Source organism: Chiloscyllium plagiosum, unplaced genomic scaffold (assembly GCF_037043375.1).
Source record: "Chiloscyllium plagiosum isolate Xiang-an unplaced genomic scaffold, Cpla_swu_hap1 HiC_scaffold_28, whole genome shotgun sequence".
Classification (NCBI taxonomy): Eukaryota; Metazoa; Chordata; class Chondrichthyes; order Orectolobiformes; family Hemiscylliidae; genus Chiloscyllium; species Chiloscyllium plagiosum.
Genome location: NW_028270166.1, coordinates 4,365,558 through 4,386,844, shown reverse-complemented (window position 1 = coordinate 4,386,844; position 21,287 = coordinate 4,365,558). Strand labels below are relative to the sequence as shown.

General features: G+C 56.3%; 1 protein-coding gene across 1 annotated transcript; it reads right to left on the bottom strand.

Moving 5' to 3' along the window:
* Positions 1-661: 661 nt before the first annotated feature.
* dda1 (DET1 and DDB1 associated 1) lies at positions 662-20,554 on the bottom strand. The gene is made up of 5 exons (XM_087975840.1): positions 20,324-20,554; positions 10,288-10,368; positions 8,617-8,668; positions 7,910-7,971; positions 662-6,157 (listed from the first exon to the last, which is right to left on the bottom strand). The coding sequence occupies exons 1-5, from the start codon at positions 20,552-20,554 to the stop codon at positions 6,047-6,049; spliced, it is 537 nt and encodes a 178-aa protein (XP_087831966.1). The 3' UTR covers positions 662-6,046.
* Positions 20,555-21,287: the final 733 nt, after the last annotated feature.

Below are 21,287 nucleotides of genomic sequence, written 5' to 3'. Positions count from 1 at the left end.
GAGCCCAAAGAGAGAAAAACAGCTGGACATGGGTAACGGTCAGCCTGGGAGAATGAATAGCTGCTAATGGTGACCATCAGTGGCTGAGTAGACATCAAGTACTTCTAAAGAGGAGCCATGGAATTCAAATGTTAATTCTTTCTCTCTCCAAGGATGCTGCCAGACCGGAGTTTTTCCAGTATTTTCTGATACGGTTAGAGGGGCCGTGAACTGGTTCTATTGTTGGTTGAGGGAAGAACGTTAGTCAAGTTCACATTGTTGGTCTGCATCACACGTTTTTAAGGCTCCATTGTGGGAATTAAGACCGCCTGTGGAATCAGGCAAGAGGGCTACCAAGGAGTCAAGATGATACCTAAAATGGGAACATCTTGTAAATAGACATGCTTTTTAAAAAAAATGAAACAACCAAAGCACATCACTATGTGTAATAATGCAGAAATTAATTGCATGACACAAGGGAGATATCAGGATAGAAAGTCAACAGCTCAGAGAGGGAGGTATAAAGGAGGAGACATGCAGAAAGGTTTAGGGTGACCTTCCTCTAGGAGACAATTCCAGGGGTTAAGGCATTGCCACCAGCACACACAGCAAGTGGGAGATCAAGATATAACAATGATTTAAGATACAACAAATGAATTTAAAGATAAATATAAACAGGTGATGGTATTTGTCAAAATATTTTAATTTGCATCTAGAAGTTACATCAGCTTTTGTTTGCTAAATCCACAATAGAAAGCTCAAAAAAATTTGTACAAATTCAGAGAGCAACGTACACCAGATCAGGGTAATTACTGACTGTGATCTCATCAAGCCCATATCTTATACCATTCACTGTTCTACTTCAAAGGGGAACATGAGGAACCCTATTATGGCAACACACCTCCCCCGACCACCTCCAAACACCCCCGCCTCAAATATCACCTTCTGCTTCTCAGCTATACAAAGGACAGCATCCAGGCTAAATCCTCAGCATTAGTTGGAGCTGACAGCAAAAATGCAGTGAACGAGCAGCTAAAATTGGTTTCACATCACTAGTCCTGTGCTATTTTTGAGAAGAGTTAAGATTAGAATATCCAGTGAGTCCAGGTGAGGCCCTGTTGGTCAATCACAGCAGCCCCCACCCATGCCACCCCCACAATAAAGAAAGACACCCTCCCAAAGATTGCCCACTGCAATACCCAAAAGAGGCCATGCCATACCAGTTATTCACTGCAAGAAAGCAATGATCAATGTAATGCAAGGAAAGTTAACCAGGAACTGAATAATTACAAAGAATAAAATTTAAATTGCATAACAGAAAGGAAAAGATTTATCCAGGGAGGTATTTCCAACTCTGGGATCCTGAATTGAACCCCCCCACCCCGGCTCAGACAATGGATAATTAGAGATTACTTTGGCAATACACACAAAACAAGCAGCCAACTGAGTTTCACACACATGATATTGCCCCACTCTCCCAACAGCTCCTTCCCACCAGGGCCAATACTAAATCGGTCACTTCCTTCTGCTTGGGAATTATTCCTGGTTTTGAGTGGACTGCTGCAGTAATGCGAATCAGAAAATAATCATGTTCGAAGGGTGCACAGCAAAGGCCTGAGCAGGATGCCCAGTAAGAACAGGATCAGGATAAAACCATGATTTCCCCCAATCCCTTGACAATGCAGGATAGTTGCAAGATCAGACACATCCCCAGAGCAGGAGTCAATGCTTCCAACTACAGGGGTGCAAGTAGTTGTTACAGGAAATAGAAAACAGCAAAACCCATCCAATTCAGGTCTTGAAGTTTAACAGTCCAGGAATATTGTCCCTTTTCAGTTCACAACCTGTTATCAAGACTGAAATGCGCTCTGATCTGATCAGCTCAGTAATCACACTGATCTGGGCTGAGTATTACAAAAAAAAGAAAATATACATTCTTCACATTTATAAACACCTTTATTACAAGTTTTCTGTGACATTTTATTTATTTTTAAAAATCCAATAAAAGCCAGCTATTGATTGGTAGCAGCTCATGGAATTCATGCAGAGCAAGGTGGTGGTCGAGGGAACAGAGATTGTGATTGACAATATTATTTAACAAGGGCTGGAGCTGTGAATGCAAACCAGCTTCATAGCCTTCAGGGGACTCCACTGCAGAACATACTCAAACAGAGAGCCGAGACTCACCGTAGTGTCATTTTACTTGCGGGGAGCTGGGAAGACAGTGCTTAAGATCCTTTTTAAAAATAAGACAAGCTGACCAAAGTTCATGATCCTAGTGCCTGGATTCAAACTTTGGGAGTTCAAATATTTTTCTTCAAGGTCCAAGGGGGCAAACGTTCATTGTTCTATGACGATTTGCAGGGAAATGGGAGTGTGGTGTCATCCATATAACAGCAATGACTGCTAGTGGTAAACAGTTACACTCAGAGTCTGGTAGAATCTTAACTGCTGCCAGGTTAAGAGAAATGGGAGGGGCAGAGAAAGGGTGGGAGGAAAGAGGGTGGTTAGAACTAACACAAACAGCACTATAAGATTCATGCAAATTGTGCTGCCTAGGAGTATCACAAGCAGTTTGCCTGAAATATTGAAAATGTTCAGATAAAAGGGACAGAGTGATTCACCTTGTGGAAACAGGAGGCTGCGATGGGAGAATGCAATGAGCCACACTCGATCTCTCCACATTGCAGGACCATAACATCATGCAACAGGTCATGCTGCACTCCAGTAAGGGGCAGGTCCTTGCTGGATTTCCCTGCTCACCAGACCAGGACTATTGCTATCCTTAACTCCATCAGGTGAGACTCGGTTCTAATGGCATACTGAAGCACAACTCATTTCTGGCAAAACTGACATATGAACGCCGAACCCTGCACCCTCACATGAGCTACACTGACACAGGATCCTGTAATCAGTTTTGGCAAATTACCACTTGCAAAAGGACAGGGATTTAAGGAAGGCTCAAAAGCAGAAATTCAGAAATGTAGTGAATTTCTCAGCCTTGACGGGACAGTAGGACAGGTCACTTCAATGCGTAACCCGATCAGGAAGTTCTACTGTACTCTTCATTTTGACCCTGAATCAAGATGTCAATGACAGCTCCCTACACAAGGAACAACCTGACCTCCTCTCTGTCCTGTATGATACAACCACATTTTTTCCTACTACCCACCCACTCTTCCAACCCATGTACTTCTCTGGTAGGCAACGAGAAAAAGGCCACTAATTCAGTGTTGAATTAAGTGCATTTGGGTATTATGGATTTGTAAGCGAGTCAAATGCTTGATAGTGAAGGCAGATAATGTCAGCTCACTTGTAGGTGCAGAAACAAAGTATCAATGACAAAAGAAATACATCCAGAGTTACTGAAGCAACAGGTAGACTTTTAACTGATTTGCTTTGAAAAGATTTGCATTTCTCTAGCACCTTTCCCTACAACTAAGTGAAGTGCTTCTGAAGCACAGTAATTGTAATGCACAGAAATGCTACTGCAGGAGATAAATTCATAAAGTTATTAACTGCACAAATCTGAATGAAAAACTCGAGCCCACAGCTGAGATCAGGTCCATGTAACCCCTCACACAATACTAGCCTTTCCCTCCACAGTTTGACAGGAGGAAGACCATCAGATTCAATCAGGTCTCCAGTCTGCACACTTTCCATCTTCATCCATATTTTATTGTTAAAAACCCAAGAAGGGGAACTTTTGGGGAGATGGGGTTGTTATGATGGATCAGGGTCCAGTACATCTGTTCAGGAATCAGGGTAGTCATGTCAGAAATGTTGAAACAGTTGCAGTTTTTCAATAAAGCCTGCATGATCTTAGCTGCAAGAGCTCAGCATAACTTTATCTACTAATGAATCATAGCACTATTTCCTTCCCCACTCCCAAATCAAGGCTCTGTACATTGGGAAACAAACTCCACTATCCTTCAAGACCCAAGGTCAGAGCACCAGTTGGGGCTGAAAGTAAGGCCCTTCACTAAGGCCAAGTTTTAAAGGAGTGATAAGCCAAAGCATTGCAAAGTGCAGCCTCTACTCTGATTGAAAGATCCAGCTCACACAGGGAGCAGAGTAGTCCTCAATGTATTTATCATTAAAAATAACACCACCATCCCAAAATGACATCATGACTCCTTTGGAAGCCAAAACATGGAGAAACACAAGAGACCATCACAGGAGCAGGAATAATGGAAGAAATGAACTGGCAAACACAATTTCCCTCTAAGCAACATATCACTGTCCACTTTCCCTGGTAATCAGTCACTCGACTTCCATTATTTTTAATTTAAAAAAACGAGTACTACTTAAAAGTTATCACAGCCCTGAAGTATTCTATTACCAGCAAGAGGAACAGTTTTAGGGACCCTCCAATCACACTTCAACCTGCTAGCAATGGCAATGGACAATTTAACACTGAAGATGAATTAAAATTTAGGTGGAAGCAGAGACACACATTCACAACAAAAGATCCCAGAGGCCCTGAGAAAGCACCACCTTAGTAAAGCTGGACACTGTATGGGTTTAAAGGTCTAATGCTACTGGAACTGAAACCAATTGCTCATCTATCCCAATTTTCATCTGTCAACAAGGAGCAATTAGCAATATACATGGCACAGGCATCATGCACCATGTAACAATGCTCATCAAACCAACAGCAAAACCCAGTTTCCTCTTTCCACTATGCTGTACATTCCCAGACCCACTCCAGTCACATCAAGCACACTATGGTTTCATCTTAAAAAAGCACTGGAATACATTTCTTCTGAAAAAGGCAACTCAATTAAGCAGACACTGCTCTTTGAAGTCAGGTTTCCATGGTGATGTAGTGCAAATGAGATTAATTTTTCTCTGCCAATATGCAAGCATAACCAAAAAGATTTCTTAGAAAAGTTCATCCAACAGAGGCAGTTTTAGCATGTGGTTTATGAGGTTAACACTGGAACAACTTAATGCAGTCATAAGCTAGACTGCACCTGTCATGTCACACCCAGCATAAGAAGTTCAATGCCTGCATTAAAACAGTGGACAAATTAACACTATACAAGGCAGAGAACAGCTATAACATGATTTCAGGGTTGAATTGTTACCTGCCCTGAGGTTTTTCTTGCACCAAGTTTCTTCACACCTTGAGAATTTTAATCAACAATTTTCCAGCACTTGCAACGATAACTCTTGGAACGTCAGAAAACATTTATTTTAAAAAGAAACAAACCCATACAATATGGCTTCCCTTAAAATAAAAACTAATCATAAAACCAAATGGCACACAAGGTCAGCATATAGTTCAAATGCCAACAGTTTCAGGAGCTCTGGTGTGAATAACCCACTTCCAACCCCTTCCGTCAGGCTCTACCCACCAGACGGGTTCAGAGATTGTCATACTAATCTTGCCACGTCCTGCTACAAGCCAAAGTCTAACCTAGGGTTTGTCAGTTCAATCACTGCCCATCTCTCATTCCAGGAATGAGTGTGGGAGGTGGGAAAGGAGGGAGTGGAATCTTAACAACCAAACGCAGCTACTCAAAGGATTGGGTTTTGCTTTTGGGTAATAATTTGCTCAAATTATTAACTCTGACATAGGCATATCTGTCAATTTCCAAAGACTGCACTATACTACACAATGACCTGAACTACAAACCTGTTGGAGTATAAGGTTAATGACAGTGATAGATACATGTCAAAAATTAGGAAGATCTGAGTGTAAATACTGTGGGCAGTATAGTTGTGTTCGAGTTGCACTTCAGGACCACTGCATTCAACACTTTGAGGCTCTGACTCCTACACACTTTTTAATCAGACTCTGAGCTATACCAACACAGCCTTTGCCTCAGAAACCTCTAAAACCCTTGAGCAGTCTGGACAATCGCTGATTGTGACTAGACACTGCAGAGGGCTTTTGCTGGTTTCACTTGCCCCTTCTCCCTCCCTTCCTCACCCAGACCATAAATTACACGCAAATAAATAAAGGTGCTCCTATGATATACAAATGAAGGGCTGCATGGTGGAGAGACTGTAAGACATTGCATGATGAGAAGGGAAGCACTTGCGTCTTGTGAACAGAGGATTAAGTGTCTTCAATCATGTCCTGACTGTCTGTGCGGGCAATTTTGCATGGTGGGGCCGAACTCTCGCCTTCAACATCCACTTGCTCTTGGTCCCTTTTCTTCGCTGCGTTCTATAAGGAAGGAAAGGAGGAAGAAAGATAACACCTCCGAGGTTCAATACGGTGCAGCACTCGTTAGTGTAAATGGGCAGGGCTGCCCAGCAGAATAACAGGATGCACTCACCCCTAGTCACAACAGCAAGTCAATTCTTTCTCTATACTAATTCACACGAATATCAATGTAATGGGAAACCAACATTTATCCTGAATGAGAGGAAGGTACTAAATGGCTGGCACATGGACATGGATTGATGGAGGTGCTGCCATGCAAAATGCACCTATTAATGTGGATTGACAGGTTAACTGTCAGGTTTTGGTTAAATTTAATACCAGACAGGTTGACTATTTGTTCAAGGTATTACCTCGAGAAATGAATCTGCAAACGAGTGTCACCTATTTTGTTGTGCTGAAATAGGCACAGTGCACGTATACATTCTGTCTGAAAATTACAGGGTCTTGTATATTACTACAAGTGAGCCACACTGCAGGCTCAACTGGGCATGGATAGGGTAAATAGACAAAGTCTTGCCCTAGGTTTAGGGTAAGAGGGCAAAGATATAAAAGAGACCTAACAGGCAACTTTTTCACACAGAGGGTGGTACGGGTATGGAATGAGCTGCCAGAGGAAGTGATTCAGGCTGGTACAATTGCAACATTTAAGAGACATTTGGATGGGTATATGAATAAGAAGGGTTTGGATGGATATGGGCCGGGTACTATCAGGTGGGACTAGATTGGGTTGAGAAATCTGGTCGGCATGGACGGGTTGGACTGAAGGGTCTGTTTCCATGCTGTACATCTCTATGATTCTATGAACTGACCATCCTAAGCTGAATAATTGTCAGGATGACTTCATGCATTTAGCATTATTCAACAAATGTTGTCCCATTGCAGAATCACATCTATTGGTGGACATTATGCTGAAAGTTCAGGTTGGTTTGTAATGAATTGTTAAAGGCACATGCAGTTTAATATGATTCACCAGTCTCTGGGTTGTCTACATATCTTGCAAAACACTGGTACTGAAATTCATATACTACGTTATTTATGTGAGATTTAGGTTGAATGTTGTTTTGTTTAACAACATCTTGTTAGTGGCAAACTTCACTCCTGTCGCTACTGCATAGTAGGAGCATGAAACAGCAACTTCACCTGTTGCTCAAATTGTTGAGATGCCTTACCCTTCCAGGATAAACTGAGGAAGAACTTTTCAGGACTGAGAATGACCATGTTAGGGCTTTTCATGAGCTTTCATGATATGTAGCGAGAAATGATCTGATCAGAGTAGCTGTTATCCCACAGGATGACTTTGATGCATCCTATCTGAAGTCTGCACAGTGAAGAAATGGCTTGGGTCTTAGCTGTGAGGTTACCAATAAGGGTGATTTTATGATTTATGGAACTTTTGGAATCCCAATGTTGGTGTGGATTCACGCAGGAAGATAAATAATTTGTGAAATCTTCAGTTAAATTCTGGCTTTTCCCAGCAACCCCCAATATATTCCCACTCATCTACTTGTCTCAATTCACAGGAAGTTCCCCTTTCTGTGTTTTAACAGAAATCAATCAACTCCTTCTCAGAGGGAACTCCACCACACAGGGAACATCTTTCACCCAATGCCTCAGGCCCTCATATGACAACCAATAATGCAGCAAATTTCCAACCACTGTACTGGCATCCATTCATACATCAAAGCTGTCTTAGATATCCTACCCAGCACCTAAAATTCAAACCTCTTACCCAACAACTGTCAGCCAGCTTACCTTTTTGTCCCATTGTTGATGGAGGTATCGAAGCAATATATTGGTCTTTTCTGTTACAATGACTGTGTAAAATGAAAAACAAAGATTTATTGGTCATCTATAAACAGTTTAATGGAATAAGCCTGGGGTGATAACTTCCTGAAGGAGGGCTTATGCCGAAACGTCGATTCTCCTGTTCCCTGGATGCTGCCTGACCTGCTGCGCTGTTCCAGCAACACATTTTCAGCTCTGATCTCCAGCATCTGCAGACCTCACTTTCTCCTGGAGTGATAACTGTGCCAAATAAGACAAGCAGTTCGTGTGGGGTCAATGCAGGATTTACAGTATTGAATCCAGGTTCAGATCCAGCTGAGTGTGTTGGGGTGAAGATTGCTGGCTGCGAGGCTCTTACACACAAAGTGAGTTTCAACCAAAGGCCACGGACAGGGTTAGCACAGGGTCATTGCACAAACCCAAGGGTGCACCAGTAAAAATGAAGACACCATATAGTGATTGGTGTAACAGTATATAAGCTGAGGCAGAGTGAGACAAAGGCCAGGAGCTTCACTCATCAAGAGGAGGTGGTTGTAGCTCTGACCCAGGAGAGACCACACAGAACACACCATTACCAGCTAGGAGAATCGGGAACAAATCAAATCTATTCATTCAGTGCTCTACCATTGCTGGAAGATCCATTTTACTGAAAAAGCAAAACTTCAAACACTCACTCTGTTCGGATGGGTATTCGCGCGTTGGGAGGTACACAGATGGTCGTCTATTCTGCAAACCAAAAAAAATTTTGTACTTTAAAAATTCACTGATTTAAAGCTCTTAAGGTAAGTTATTTTCCCTGGCCATCAACTACGATAATCCAGTAAACATTCAGTCATTAAGGCTACATCCATTGCTGGGTGTAACACACCCACTAGTAATTCAACCTTTATCATGGACCCCTAAAAATATGAAGCTATTGTTTACATACAAATTAGGAGCTGGAGACAGTCTACACAGCAGTGAGAGCCTGGTCTAACATTTAATAAAATCATGGCTGATCCAAGTTTGGTCCCAACTCCACTTTTCTGCCTGACTCAATAACCCTGGGCTTTGTCATTACTTAATGGATCCTGATTGGTACACCCACCCTCAATGGCTATGCCACAAAATTGTAATTATGCGTAGGCTATTATTGACCAGACCCTCGCCTAATGTATTGCCAACATCAGCTATCCCAACTCCTATTGACCTCTCACTTATTTCAGCTCATGATGTTGAAGTCCTCACCCACAGTTTTGTTGCTTCCAGGTTTGTCTGTTCCACTGCACTCTGAGCAAGTTTTTAGCCCTCCATAACCACCCAGATTCTGACTTACACAATATTCACTCACTCATCATTACTGTTTTCACTGACTGTTCTCCAAAGCTTTCAACTTCAAAATTCCATGCTCAAATCGCTCAATGGCCTTGCCCCTGATTATCTTTGTAATCAGCCCCCAAGTCTGGTTCTCCGCACTGCTCAAACTCTTATCCATTGCACACATTTCCAATTTCCATTGCTCCACCATTTGTGGCCATGTCCTCAGCTGTGGAATTCCCTAAGCATCTCCATCTCTCTCCTCCTCTAAAATATTTGTTGAAATTCTTCTCTTTAATCAGGTTTTTTTTTCTGATCCTGGGTTTGGTGTGCACAGATGTTAGGGTGGGGCACACATTGAACCATATTCACTCAAGTTTTCCGAGTCAAGGACGGAGTATCTGTAACTACTACGAATGACTTAGGATATTTCCCAGCAACTGACAAGGGGTCATTGAACAACCTCTGCACCTGGGTGCTAAACATACCACCTCTGTGCTGAGGTATACGGCGCAATCCAAATGGACTTGAGTAAAAAGGTAAATGCAACCAAAAGCATTGGCAGAGCACTATTAGTGGCCTGCAATACATTGCTGCAGCATCAACAGCCAGATTCCTTCTCAAAGAAACATAATCCAAAACCTAATTCAAACTTTGACCACTCCCTGACAGAAGTCAAAAGTCAGTCTCCTGCATGATGTCCCAGTTATCACTGAAAGCCTGCTGCCTGCTTCAGCAAGTTTTTTTCCCCCCAAGACTTGCTGGAACCAATTCACGGGTACTGACCTCATCAATAGCCAACTTCTGTTATCTGCTTAAACATAACCCAGGCACAGTACTGAAGCATCTGCAGAACCTTTTAATCAGGAACCAACCTGCAATTAACTTCCAGGTTTTCCATTTAACACAAACTGTTATCCATATTCCAAAATATTTCTTTAGTTCACAATTTCCAGTTCACAGATTCAAAACAGGTTTCCCTTTACGTACTTTGATGACAATAATAAAGACACGTTAGTGATGAATCTCAGACTTTGATATGCACTCACCGAAGCTTTACAAACTGAATCTGCATGAAATCGACTGAAGTTGCTTTCATTATAGACTGGCAATCCCTTCAAGAAGTCTGCCTATAATTGGATACAAATAAGAAGTCTACAGTTCACATCATGCTTCCCAAACGGTGGAAAAAAAGCTTCCCCCTACACCCCACCCCAGTCCTCTCTCCAACCCCTACCCCCCACCCTCAACCACCTCCCCCATATCCCCATCCCCTTTTCCAATACCCCCACCCCCCCTAGCCCCACACCCCTCTCCCATACCCTCACCCCCCTACCCCCACACCCTCACCCCCCTACCCCCACCCCCCCCAGCCCCACACCCCTCTCCCATACCCCACCCCCACAAGCCCCACACCCCTCTCCCATACCCCCACCCCCACACCGCTCTTCCATACCCCCCTACCCTCACTCCCCTAGCCCCATACCCCTCTTCCATACCCCCCTACCCTCTCCCCTACACCCCCCTCTCCCCTCCCCCTACACCCCCCCCACCCACCCCCCTCTCCCCTCCCACCCCCCTCTCCCCACCCCTACACCCCCCCCACCCACCCCCCTCTCCCCACCCCTACACCCCCCCCACCCACCCCCCTCTCCCCATCCCCACTACCCCCACCCCCACTACCCCCACCCCCATCCCCACTACCCCCACCCCCACTACCCCCACCCCCATCCCCACTACCCCCACCCCCACTACCCCCACCCCCCAACCCCCATCCCCACTACACCCACGCCCACCCCCACTACCCCGACCCCCACTACCCCCATCCCCATCCCCCCTACCCCCACCCCCATCCCCACGATCCCCATCCCCACGACCCCCATCCCCACGATCCCCATCCCCACGACCCCCACCCCCACTAGCCCCACCCCCACTAGCCCCACCCCCACTAGCCCCACCCCCACTAGCCCCACCCCCACACCCATCCCCACTACCCCCACCCCCCTACCCCCACCCCCACACCCATCCCCACTACCCCCATCCCACTACCCCCATCCCCCTACCCCCACCTCCCAACCCCCACCCCCATCCCCACTACCCCCACCCCCATCCCCACTACCCCCACCCCCCAACCCCCACCCCCCCTACCCCCACCCCCATTCCCACTACCCCCACCCCCCAACCCCCATCCCCACCCCCCCCAACCCCCACCCCCCCTACCCTCACTACACCCACCCCCACCCCACTACCCCCATCCCCCCCACGCCCACCCCCCCACCAAACACACGCCCATCCCCCCTACCCCCACTACACCCACCCCCACCCCACTACCCCCACCCCCCACACCCCTACCCCATCCCCCACCACACACACACCCATCACCCCACCACCACACGCCCATCCCCTCCCCCCCCACACACGCCCATCCCCTCCCCCCCCCCCACACACGCCCATCCCCCCCACCCCCACACACGCCCACCCCCCCTCCACCCCCACACACGCCCATCCCCCCCCCAACACGCCCATCCCCCCCCAACACGCCCATCCCCCCCCCAACACGCCCATCCCCCCCCCAACACGGACACCCCCCCCCCACACGCCCATCCCCCCCCCCACACGCCCATCCCCTCCCCCCCCCCACACGCCCATCCCATCCCCCCCCCACACGCACATCCTCTGCCCCCCCCACACGCCCATCCCCCCCCCACACGCCCATCCCCTCCCCCCCCACACACGCCCATCCCCTCCCCCCCCCACACACCCCCATCCCCTCCCCCCCCCACACACGCCCATCCCCTCCCCCCCCCACACACGCCCATCCCCTCCCCCCCCACACACGCCCATCCCCTCCCCCCCCACACACACGCCCATCCCCTCCCCCCCCACACACGCCCATCCCCTCCCCCCCCACACACGCCCATCCCCTCACCCCCCACACACGCCCATCCCCTCACCCCCCCACACACGCCCATCCCCTCCCCCCCCCACACACGCCCATCCCCTCCCCCCCCCACACACGCCCATCCCCTCCCCCCCCCACACACGCCCATCCCCTCCCCCCCACACACGCCCATCCCCTCCCCCCCCACACACGCCCATCCCCTCCCCCCCCACACACGCCCATCCCCTCCCCCCCCACACACGCCCATCCCCTCCCCCCCCACACACGCCCACCCCCTCCCCCCCCACACACGCCCACACCCAACCCCCCACCACACCCAACCCCCCACCACACCCAACCCCCCACCCACACACGCCCATCCCCCCCACCCACACACGCCCATCGACCCCCCACCCACACGCCCATCGACCCCCCACCCACACGCCCATCGACCCCCCACCCACACGCCCATCGACCCCCCACCCACACGCCCATCGACCCCCCACCCACACGCCCATCGACCCCCCACCCACACGCCCACACCCAACCCCCCACCACACCCAACCCCCCACCACACTCCCATTTCCCCCCCCACACACACCCTCATCCCCCCCCACACACACCCTCATCCCCCCCCACACACACCCTCATCCCCCCCCACACACACCCTCATCCCCCCCCACACACACCCTCATCCCCCCCCCACACACACCCTCATCCCCCCCCACACACACCCTCATCCCCCCCCACACACACCCTCATCCCCCCGCCCACCCCCTCCCCCCCCACACACGCCCACCCCCCCCCCCACACACGCCCACCCCCTCCCCCCCCACACACGCCCACACCCTCCCCCCCCACACACGCCCACACCCTCCCCCCCCACACACGCCCACACCCACCCCCCCCACACACGCCCACACCCACCCCCCCCACACACGCCCACACCCACCCCCCCCACACACGCCCACACCCACCCCCCCCACACACGCCCACACCCACCCCCCCCACACACGCCCACACCCACCCCCCCCACACCCACCCCCCCCACACACGCCCACACCCACCCCCCCCACACACGCCCACACCCACCCCCCCCACACACGCCCACACCCACCCCCCCCACACACGCACACGCCCACACCCAACCCCCCACCACACCCAACCCCCCACCCACACACGCCCATCCCCCCCACCCACACGCCCATCCCCCCCCACCCACACGCCCATCCCCCCCCACCCACACGCCCATCCCCCCCCACCCACACGCCCATCCCCCCCCACCCACACGCCCATCCCCCCCCACCCACACGCCCATCCCCCCCCACCCACACGCCCATCGACCCCCCACCCACACGCCCACACCCAACCCCCCACCACACCCAACCCCCCACCACACTCCCATTTCCCCCCCCAACACACCCTCATCCGCCCCCACACACACCCTCATCCCCCCCCACACACACCCTCATCCCCCCCCACACACGCCCATCCCCTCCCCCCCACACACGCCCATCCCCTCCCCCCCCACACACGCCCATCCCCTCCCCCCGCACACACGCCCATCCCCTCCCCCCCCACACACGCCCATCCCCTCCCCCCCACACACGCCCACCCCCTCCCCCCCCACACACGCCCACCCACTCCCCCCCCACACACGCCCACCCCCTCCCCCCCCACACACGCCCACCCCCTCCCCCCCCACACACGCCCACACCCTCCCCCCCACACACGCCCACACCCTCCCCCCCCACACACGCCCACACCCTCCCCCCCCACACACGCCCACACCCTCCCCCCCACACACGCCCACACCCTCCCCCCCCACACACGCCCACACCCTCCCCCCCCACACGCCCACACCCTCCCCCCCCACACACGCCCACACCCTCCCCCCCCACACACGCCCACACCCACCCCCCCCACACACGCCCACACCCACCCCCCCCACACACGCCCACACCCACCCCCCCACACACGCCCACACCCACCCCCCCCACACACGCCCACACCCACCCCCCCCACACACGCACACGCCCACACCCAACCCCCCACCACACCCAACCCCCCACCCACACACGCCCATCCCCCCCACCCACACGCCCATCCCCCCCCACCCACACGCCCATCCCCCCCCACCCACACGCCCATCCCCCCCCACCCACACGCCCATCCCCCCCCACCCACACGCCCATCCCCCCCCACCCACACGCCCATCCCCCCCCACCCACACGCCCATCCCCCCCCACCCACACGCCCATCCCCCCCCACCCACACGCCCATCGACCCCCCACCCACACGCCCACACCCAACCCCCCACCACACCCAACCCCCCACCACACTCCCATTTCCCCCCCAACACACCCTCATCCGCCCCCACACACACCCTCATCCCCCCCCCACACACGCCCATCCCCTCCCCCCCCACACACGCCCATCCCCTCCCCCCCCACACACGCCCATTCCCTCCCCCCCCACACACGCCCATCCCCTCCCCCCCCACACACGCCCATCCCCTCCCCCCCACACACGCCCACCCCCTCCCCCCCACACACGCCCACCCCCTCCCCCCCCACACACGCCCACCCCCTCCCCCCCCACACACGCCCACCCCCTCCCCCCCCACACGCCCACCCCCTCCCCCCCCACACACGCCCACCCCCTCCCCCCCCACACACGCCCACCCCCTCCCCCCCCACACACGCCCACCCCCTCCCCCCCCACACACGCCCACCCCCTCCCCCCCCACACACGCCCACACCCTCCCCCCCCACACACGCCCACACCCTCCCCCCCCACACACGCCCACACCCTCCCCCCCCACACACGCCCACACCCTCCCCCCCCACACACGCCCACACCCTCCCCCCCCACACACGCCCACACCCTCCCCCCCCACACACGCCCACACCCTCCCCCCCCACACACGCCCACACCCTCCCCCCCCACACACGCCCACACCCTCCCCCCCCACACACGCCCACACCCTCCCCCCCCACACACGCCCACACCCTCCCCCCCCACACACGCCCACACCCAACCCCCCACCACACCCAACCCCCCACCCACACACGCCCATCCCCCCCACCCACACGCCCATCGACCCCCCACCCACACGCCCACACCCAACCCCCCACCACACCCAACCCCCCACCACACCCAACCCCCCACCACACTCCCATTTCCCCCCCCACACACACCCTCATCCCCCCCCACACACACACCCTCATCCCCCCCCACACACACACCCTCATCCCCCCCCACACACACCCTCATCCCCCCCCACACACACCCTCATCCCCCCCCACACACACCCTCATCCCCCCCCACACACACCCTCATCCCCCCCCACACACACCCTCATCCCCCCCCACACACACCCTCATCCCCCCCCACACACACCCTCATCCCCCCCCACACACACCCTCATCCCCCCCCACACACACCCTCATCCCCCCCCACACACACCCTCATCCCCCCCCACACACACCCTCATCCCCCCCCACACACACCCTCATCTCCCCCCCCCACACACGCCCACCCCCTCCCCCCCCAGACACGCCCACCCCCTCCCCCCCCAGACACGCCCACCCCCTCCCCCCCCAGACACGCCCACCCCCTCCCCCCCACACACGCCCACACCCAACCCCCCACCACACCCAACCCCCCACCCACACACGCCCATCCCCCCCCACCCACACGCCCAACCCCCCACCCACACACGCCCATCCCCCCCCACCCACACGCCCAACCCCCCACCCACACACGCCCATCCCCCCCCACCCACACGCCCAACCCCCCACCCACACACGCCCATCCCCCCCCCACCCACACGCCCATCGACCCCCCACCCACACGCCCACACCCAACCCCCCACCACACTCCCATTTCCCCCCCCAACACACCCTCATCCGCCCCCACACACACCCTCATCCCCCCCCACACACACCCTCATCCCCCCCCACACACACCCTCATCCCCCCCAACACACGCCCATCCCCTCCCCCCCCACACACGCCCACCCCCTCCCCCCCACACACGCCCACCCCCTCCCCCCCACACACGCCCACCCCCTCCCCCCCACACACGCCCACCCCCTCCCCCCCCACACACGCCCACACCCAACACCCCACCACACCCAACCCCCCACCCACACACGCCCATCGACCCCCCACCCACACGCCCACACCCAACCCCCCACCACACCCAACCCCCCACCACACTCCCATTTCCCCCCCCACACACACCCTCATCCCCCCCCACACACACCCTCATCCCCCCCCACACACACCCTCATCCCCCCCCACACACACCCTCATCCCCCCCCCCACACACACCCTCATCCCCCCCCCCACACACACCCTCATCCCCCCCCCCACACACACCCTCATCCCCCCCCCCACACACACCCTCATCCCCCCCCACACACACACCCTCATCCCCCCCCACACACACCCTCATCCCCCCCGACACACACCCTCATCCCCCCCCACACACACCCTCATCCCCCCCCACACACACCCTCATCCCCCCCCACACACACCCTCATCCCCCCCCACACACACCCTCATCCCCCCCCACACACACCCTCATCCCCCCCCACACACACCCTCATCCCCCCCCACACACACCCTCATCCCCCCCCACACACACCCTCATCCCCCCCCACACACACACCCTCATCCCCCCCCACACACACCCTCATCTCCCCCCCCCACACACGCCCACCCCCTCCCCCCCCAGACACGCCCACCCCCTCCCCCCCCAGACACGCCCACCCCCTCCCCCCCCAGACACGCCCACCCCCTCCCCCCCACACACGCCCACACCCAACCCCCCACCACACCCAACCCCCCACCCACACACGCCCATCCCCCCCCACCCACACGCCCAACCCCCCACCCACACACGCCCATCCCCCCCCACCCACACGCCCAACCCCCCACCCACACACGCCCATCCCCCCCCACCCACACGCCCAACCCCCCACCCACACACGCCCATCCCCCCCCACCCACACGCCCATCGACCCCCCACCCACACGCCCACACCCAACCCCCCACCACACTCCCATTTCCCCCCCCAACACACCCTCATCCGCCCCCACACACACCCTCATCCCCCCCCACACACACCCTCATCCCCCCCCACACACACCCTCATCCCCCCCCAACACACGCCCATCCCCTCCCCCCCCACACACGCCCACCCCCTCCCCCCCACACACGCCCACCCCCTCCCCCCCACACACGCCCACCCCCTCCCCCCCCACACACGCCCACACCCAACACCCCACCACACCCAACCCCCCACCCACACACGCCCATCGACCCCCCACCCACACGCCCACACCCAACCCCCCACCACACCCAACCCCCCACCACACTCCCATTTCCCCCCCCACACACACCCTCATCCCCCCCCACACACACCCTCATCCCCCCCCACACACACCCTCATCCCCCCCCACACACACCCTCATCCCCCCCCACACACACCCTCATCCCCCCCCACACACACACACCCTCATCCCCTCCCCCCCCCACACACACACACCCTCATCCCCTACCCCCCCCACACACACACACCCTCATCCCCTCCCCCCCCCACACACACCCTCATCCCCTCCCCCCCCCACACACACCCTCATCCCCTCCCCCCCCCACACACACCCTCATCCCCTCCCCCCCCACACACACCCTCATCCCCTCCCCCCCCACACACACACCCTCATCCCCTCCCCCCCCACACACACACCCTCATCCCCTCCCCCCCCACACACACCCTCATCCCCTCCCCCCCACACACACCCTAACCCTCATCCCCTCCCCCCCCACACACGCCCTAACCCTCATCCCCTCCCCCCCCACACACGCTCATCCCCTCCCCCCCCCACACGCTCATCCCCTCCCCCCCCCACACACACCCTCATCCCCTCCCCCCCCCACACACCCTCATCCCCTCCCCCCCCACACACACCCTCATCCCCTCCCCCCCCCACACACCCTCATCCCCTCCCCCCCCCACACACCCTCATCCCCTCCCCCCCCACACACACCCTCATCCCCTCCCCCCCCCACACACCCTCATCCCCTCCCCCCCCACACACACACCCTCATCCCCTCCCCCCCCCACACACACCCTCATCCCCTCCCCCCCCCACACACACCCTCATCCCCTCCCCCCCCCACACACACCCTCATCCCCTCCCCCCCACACACACCCTCATCCCCTCCCCCCCACACACACCCTAACCCTCATCCCCTCCCCCCCCCCACACACACCCTCATCCCCGCCCCCCCCCCACACACACCCTCATCCCCTCCCCCCCACACACACCCTAACCCTCATCCCCTCCCCCCCCCACACACACCCTCATCCCCTCCCCCCCACACACACCCTAACCCTCATCCCCTCCCCCCCCCACACACACCCTCATCCCCTCCCCCCCCCACACACACCCTCATCCCCTCCCCCCCCCACACACACCCTCATCCCCTCCCCCCCCCACACACACCCTCATCCCCTCCCCCCCACACACACCCTCATCCCCTCCTCCCCACACACACCCTAACCCTCATCCCCTCCCCCCCACACACACCCTAACCCTCATCCCCTCCCCCCCCCCACACACACCCTCATCCCCTCCCCCCCCCACACACACCCTCATCCCCTCCCCCCCCACACACACCCTCATCCCCTCCCCCCCCCACACACACCCTCATCCCCTCCCCCCCCCACACACACCCTCACCCCCTCCCCCCCCACACACACCCTCATCCCCTCCCCCCCCCACACACACCCTCATCCCCTCCCCCCCCACACACACCCTCATCCCCTCCCCCCCCCCCACACACACCCTCATCCCCTCCCCCCCCCACACACACACCCTCATCCCCTCCCCCCCCCACACACACCCTCATCCCCTCCCCCCCCACACACACCCTCATCCCCTCCCCCCCCCACACACACCCTCATCCCCTCCCCCCCCCACACACACCCTCATCCCCTCCCCCCCCCCACACACACCCTCATCCCCTCCCCCCCACACACACCCTAACCCTCATCCCCTCCCCCCCCCACACACACCCTCATCCCCTCCCCCCCCCACACACACCCTCATCCCCTCCCCCCCACACACACCCTAACCCTCATCCCCTCCCCCCCCACACACCCTCATCCCCTCCCCCCCCCACACACACCCTCATCCCCTCCCCCCCACACACACCCTAACCCTCATCCCCTCCCCCCCCACACACCCTCATCCCCTCCCCCCCCCACACACACCCTCATCCCCTCCCCCCCCCCACACACCCTCATCCCCTCCCCCCCCACACACACCCTCATCCCCTCCCCCCCCCACACACCCTCATCCCCTCCCCCCCCCACACACCCTCATCCCCTCCCCCCCCCCACACACCCTCATCCCCTCCCCCCCCCCACACACCCTCATCCCCTCCCCCCCCACACACACCCTCATCCCCTCCCCCCCCCACACACCCTCATCCCCTCCCCCCCCACACACACACCCTCATCCCCTCCCCCCCCCACACACCCTCATCCCCTCCCCCCCCCACACACACCCTCATCCCCTCCCCCCCCCACACACACCCTCATCCCCTCCCCCCCCCCACACACACCCTCATCCCCTCCCCCCCACACACACCCTCATCCCCTCCCCCCCACACACACCCTAACCCTCATCCCCTCCCCCCCCCCACACACACCCTCATCCCCTCCCCCCCCCACACACACCCTCATCCCCTCCCCCCCACACACACCCTAACCCTCATCCCCTCCCCCCCCACACACCCTCATCCCCTCCCCCCCCACACACCCTCATCCCCTCCCCCCCCACACACACCCTCATCCCCTCCCCCCCCCACACACACCCTCATCCCCTCCCCCCCCACACACACCCTCATCCCCTCCCCCCCACACACACACCCTCATCCCCTCCCCCCCCAACCACACACCCTCATCCCCTCCCCCCCCAACCACACACACCCTCATCCCCTCCCCCCCAATCTCCCCTCCCCCACCCCCTGCCCGGGGACGCTCCCCTCGGCCCTCTCCGTGGTTTCCCAGCGCTCTGTCCGAGCCACCGAGTCGACGCGATTCGGTCGATGTCCTGCGGAGGGGTGGGCCCGGTCTGCAGCCTCCGGGGTCGCGCTACTCTCTCTGTCTCTCCCCCTTTCACTCACCATCTTCCCGAGCTCCGCATCACTCTGCGCTTCACACAAACCTGCTGCCCCTGCCACGCCAGGCCCGCCTACTCCGCTACCGGCGCCCATTGGTCGGCTAGCGACTAGTGTCGAAAACGTGCACATCCACTGGATAGCGTGCCCGTCAATCACACCCGTCCTTCTGCCTTCAAGTTTAGCTGCGCCGGTTTGACGGCATTTCTGGTGAGGCACGTGATGTAACCCAACCATTCCATTGGACAGCCACTATGCATTCTGGGCGTTGTAGTCCCGGTGGGACAAAAACCACTTCCGATCTCAACAGACGGAAGTACACAGAAACGACAACTCCCAGTAGACACTATGTTGAACGACCCCATATATATAGGAAACCTTAACATATTGTCTTGACCCATTCCCAGTTGTGATACACATCCAGTTATTTAATTTCTTATTGTGCTCTGTTCCATTTTGCACCATGCAAATCATTTTTCTTTTAGCAATCTGTACAGGTCTAAATCCCCCAGCATTGATGGGGTCTCCACTCATTAACCTCCCACCGTCCTATAGGTCAAAAGGAGATTTTAAAGCTATATTCCCTAGAAATATAAAGTTTCTATTGACGTATTGATTATTTTCAAAATTCTACAGGATTCAATCAAATCATCCCACACCTTGTTCTTTTTGAGAAATAAGCTTGATTTATGTAATTACCCCTTCTAAACTAACCCTTGAAACATGGCAACTTTCAGCTCAATCTGTGTTGTACTCAGTCGGCCAATAAACCTTTTCAAAGGCATAAGCCCAAGCCATTTCAGTCATTCGCGATTTGGTCTAATAAACTATTGCAACTCTTCTACTTTATTGTCCATGATATATCCAACAGTGCAGCACAGATTACATATGCTCAGGTCTCTGGAATAGCCAAGATCTATCAGTAAGTGTATCATGACTAAACTAAGGTCATTACTACACAAAAGGGTAA

Bases quoted from the DNA above. Each gene is read 5' to 3' on its own strand.
- dda1 (XM_087975840.1), bottom strand. From the start codon at position 20,554: ATGGTTGGGTTACATCACGTGCCTCACCAGAAATGCCGTCAAACCGGC. The intron at 8,669-10,287 runs GTGAGTGCATAT...TTTGGTTTGCAG, and splicing joins ATTCAGTTTGTAAAGCTTCG to AATAGACGACCATCTGTGTA. The intron at 7,972-8,616 runs GTGAGTGTTTGA...CATTTTACACAG, and splicing joins CGAATACCCATCCGAACAGA to TCATTGTAACAGAAAAGACC.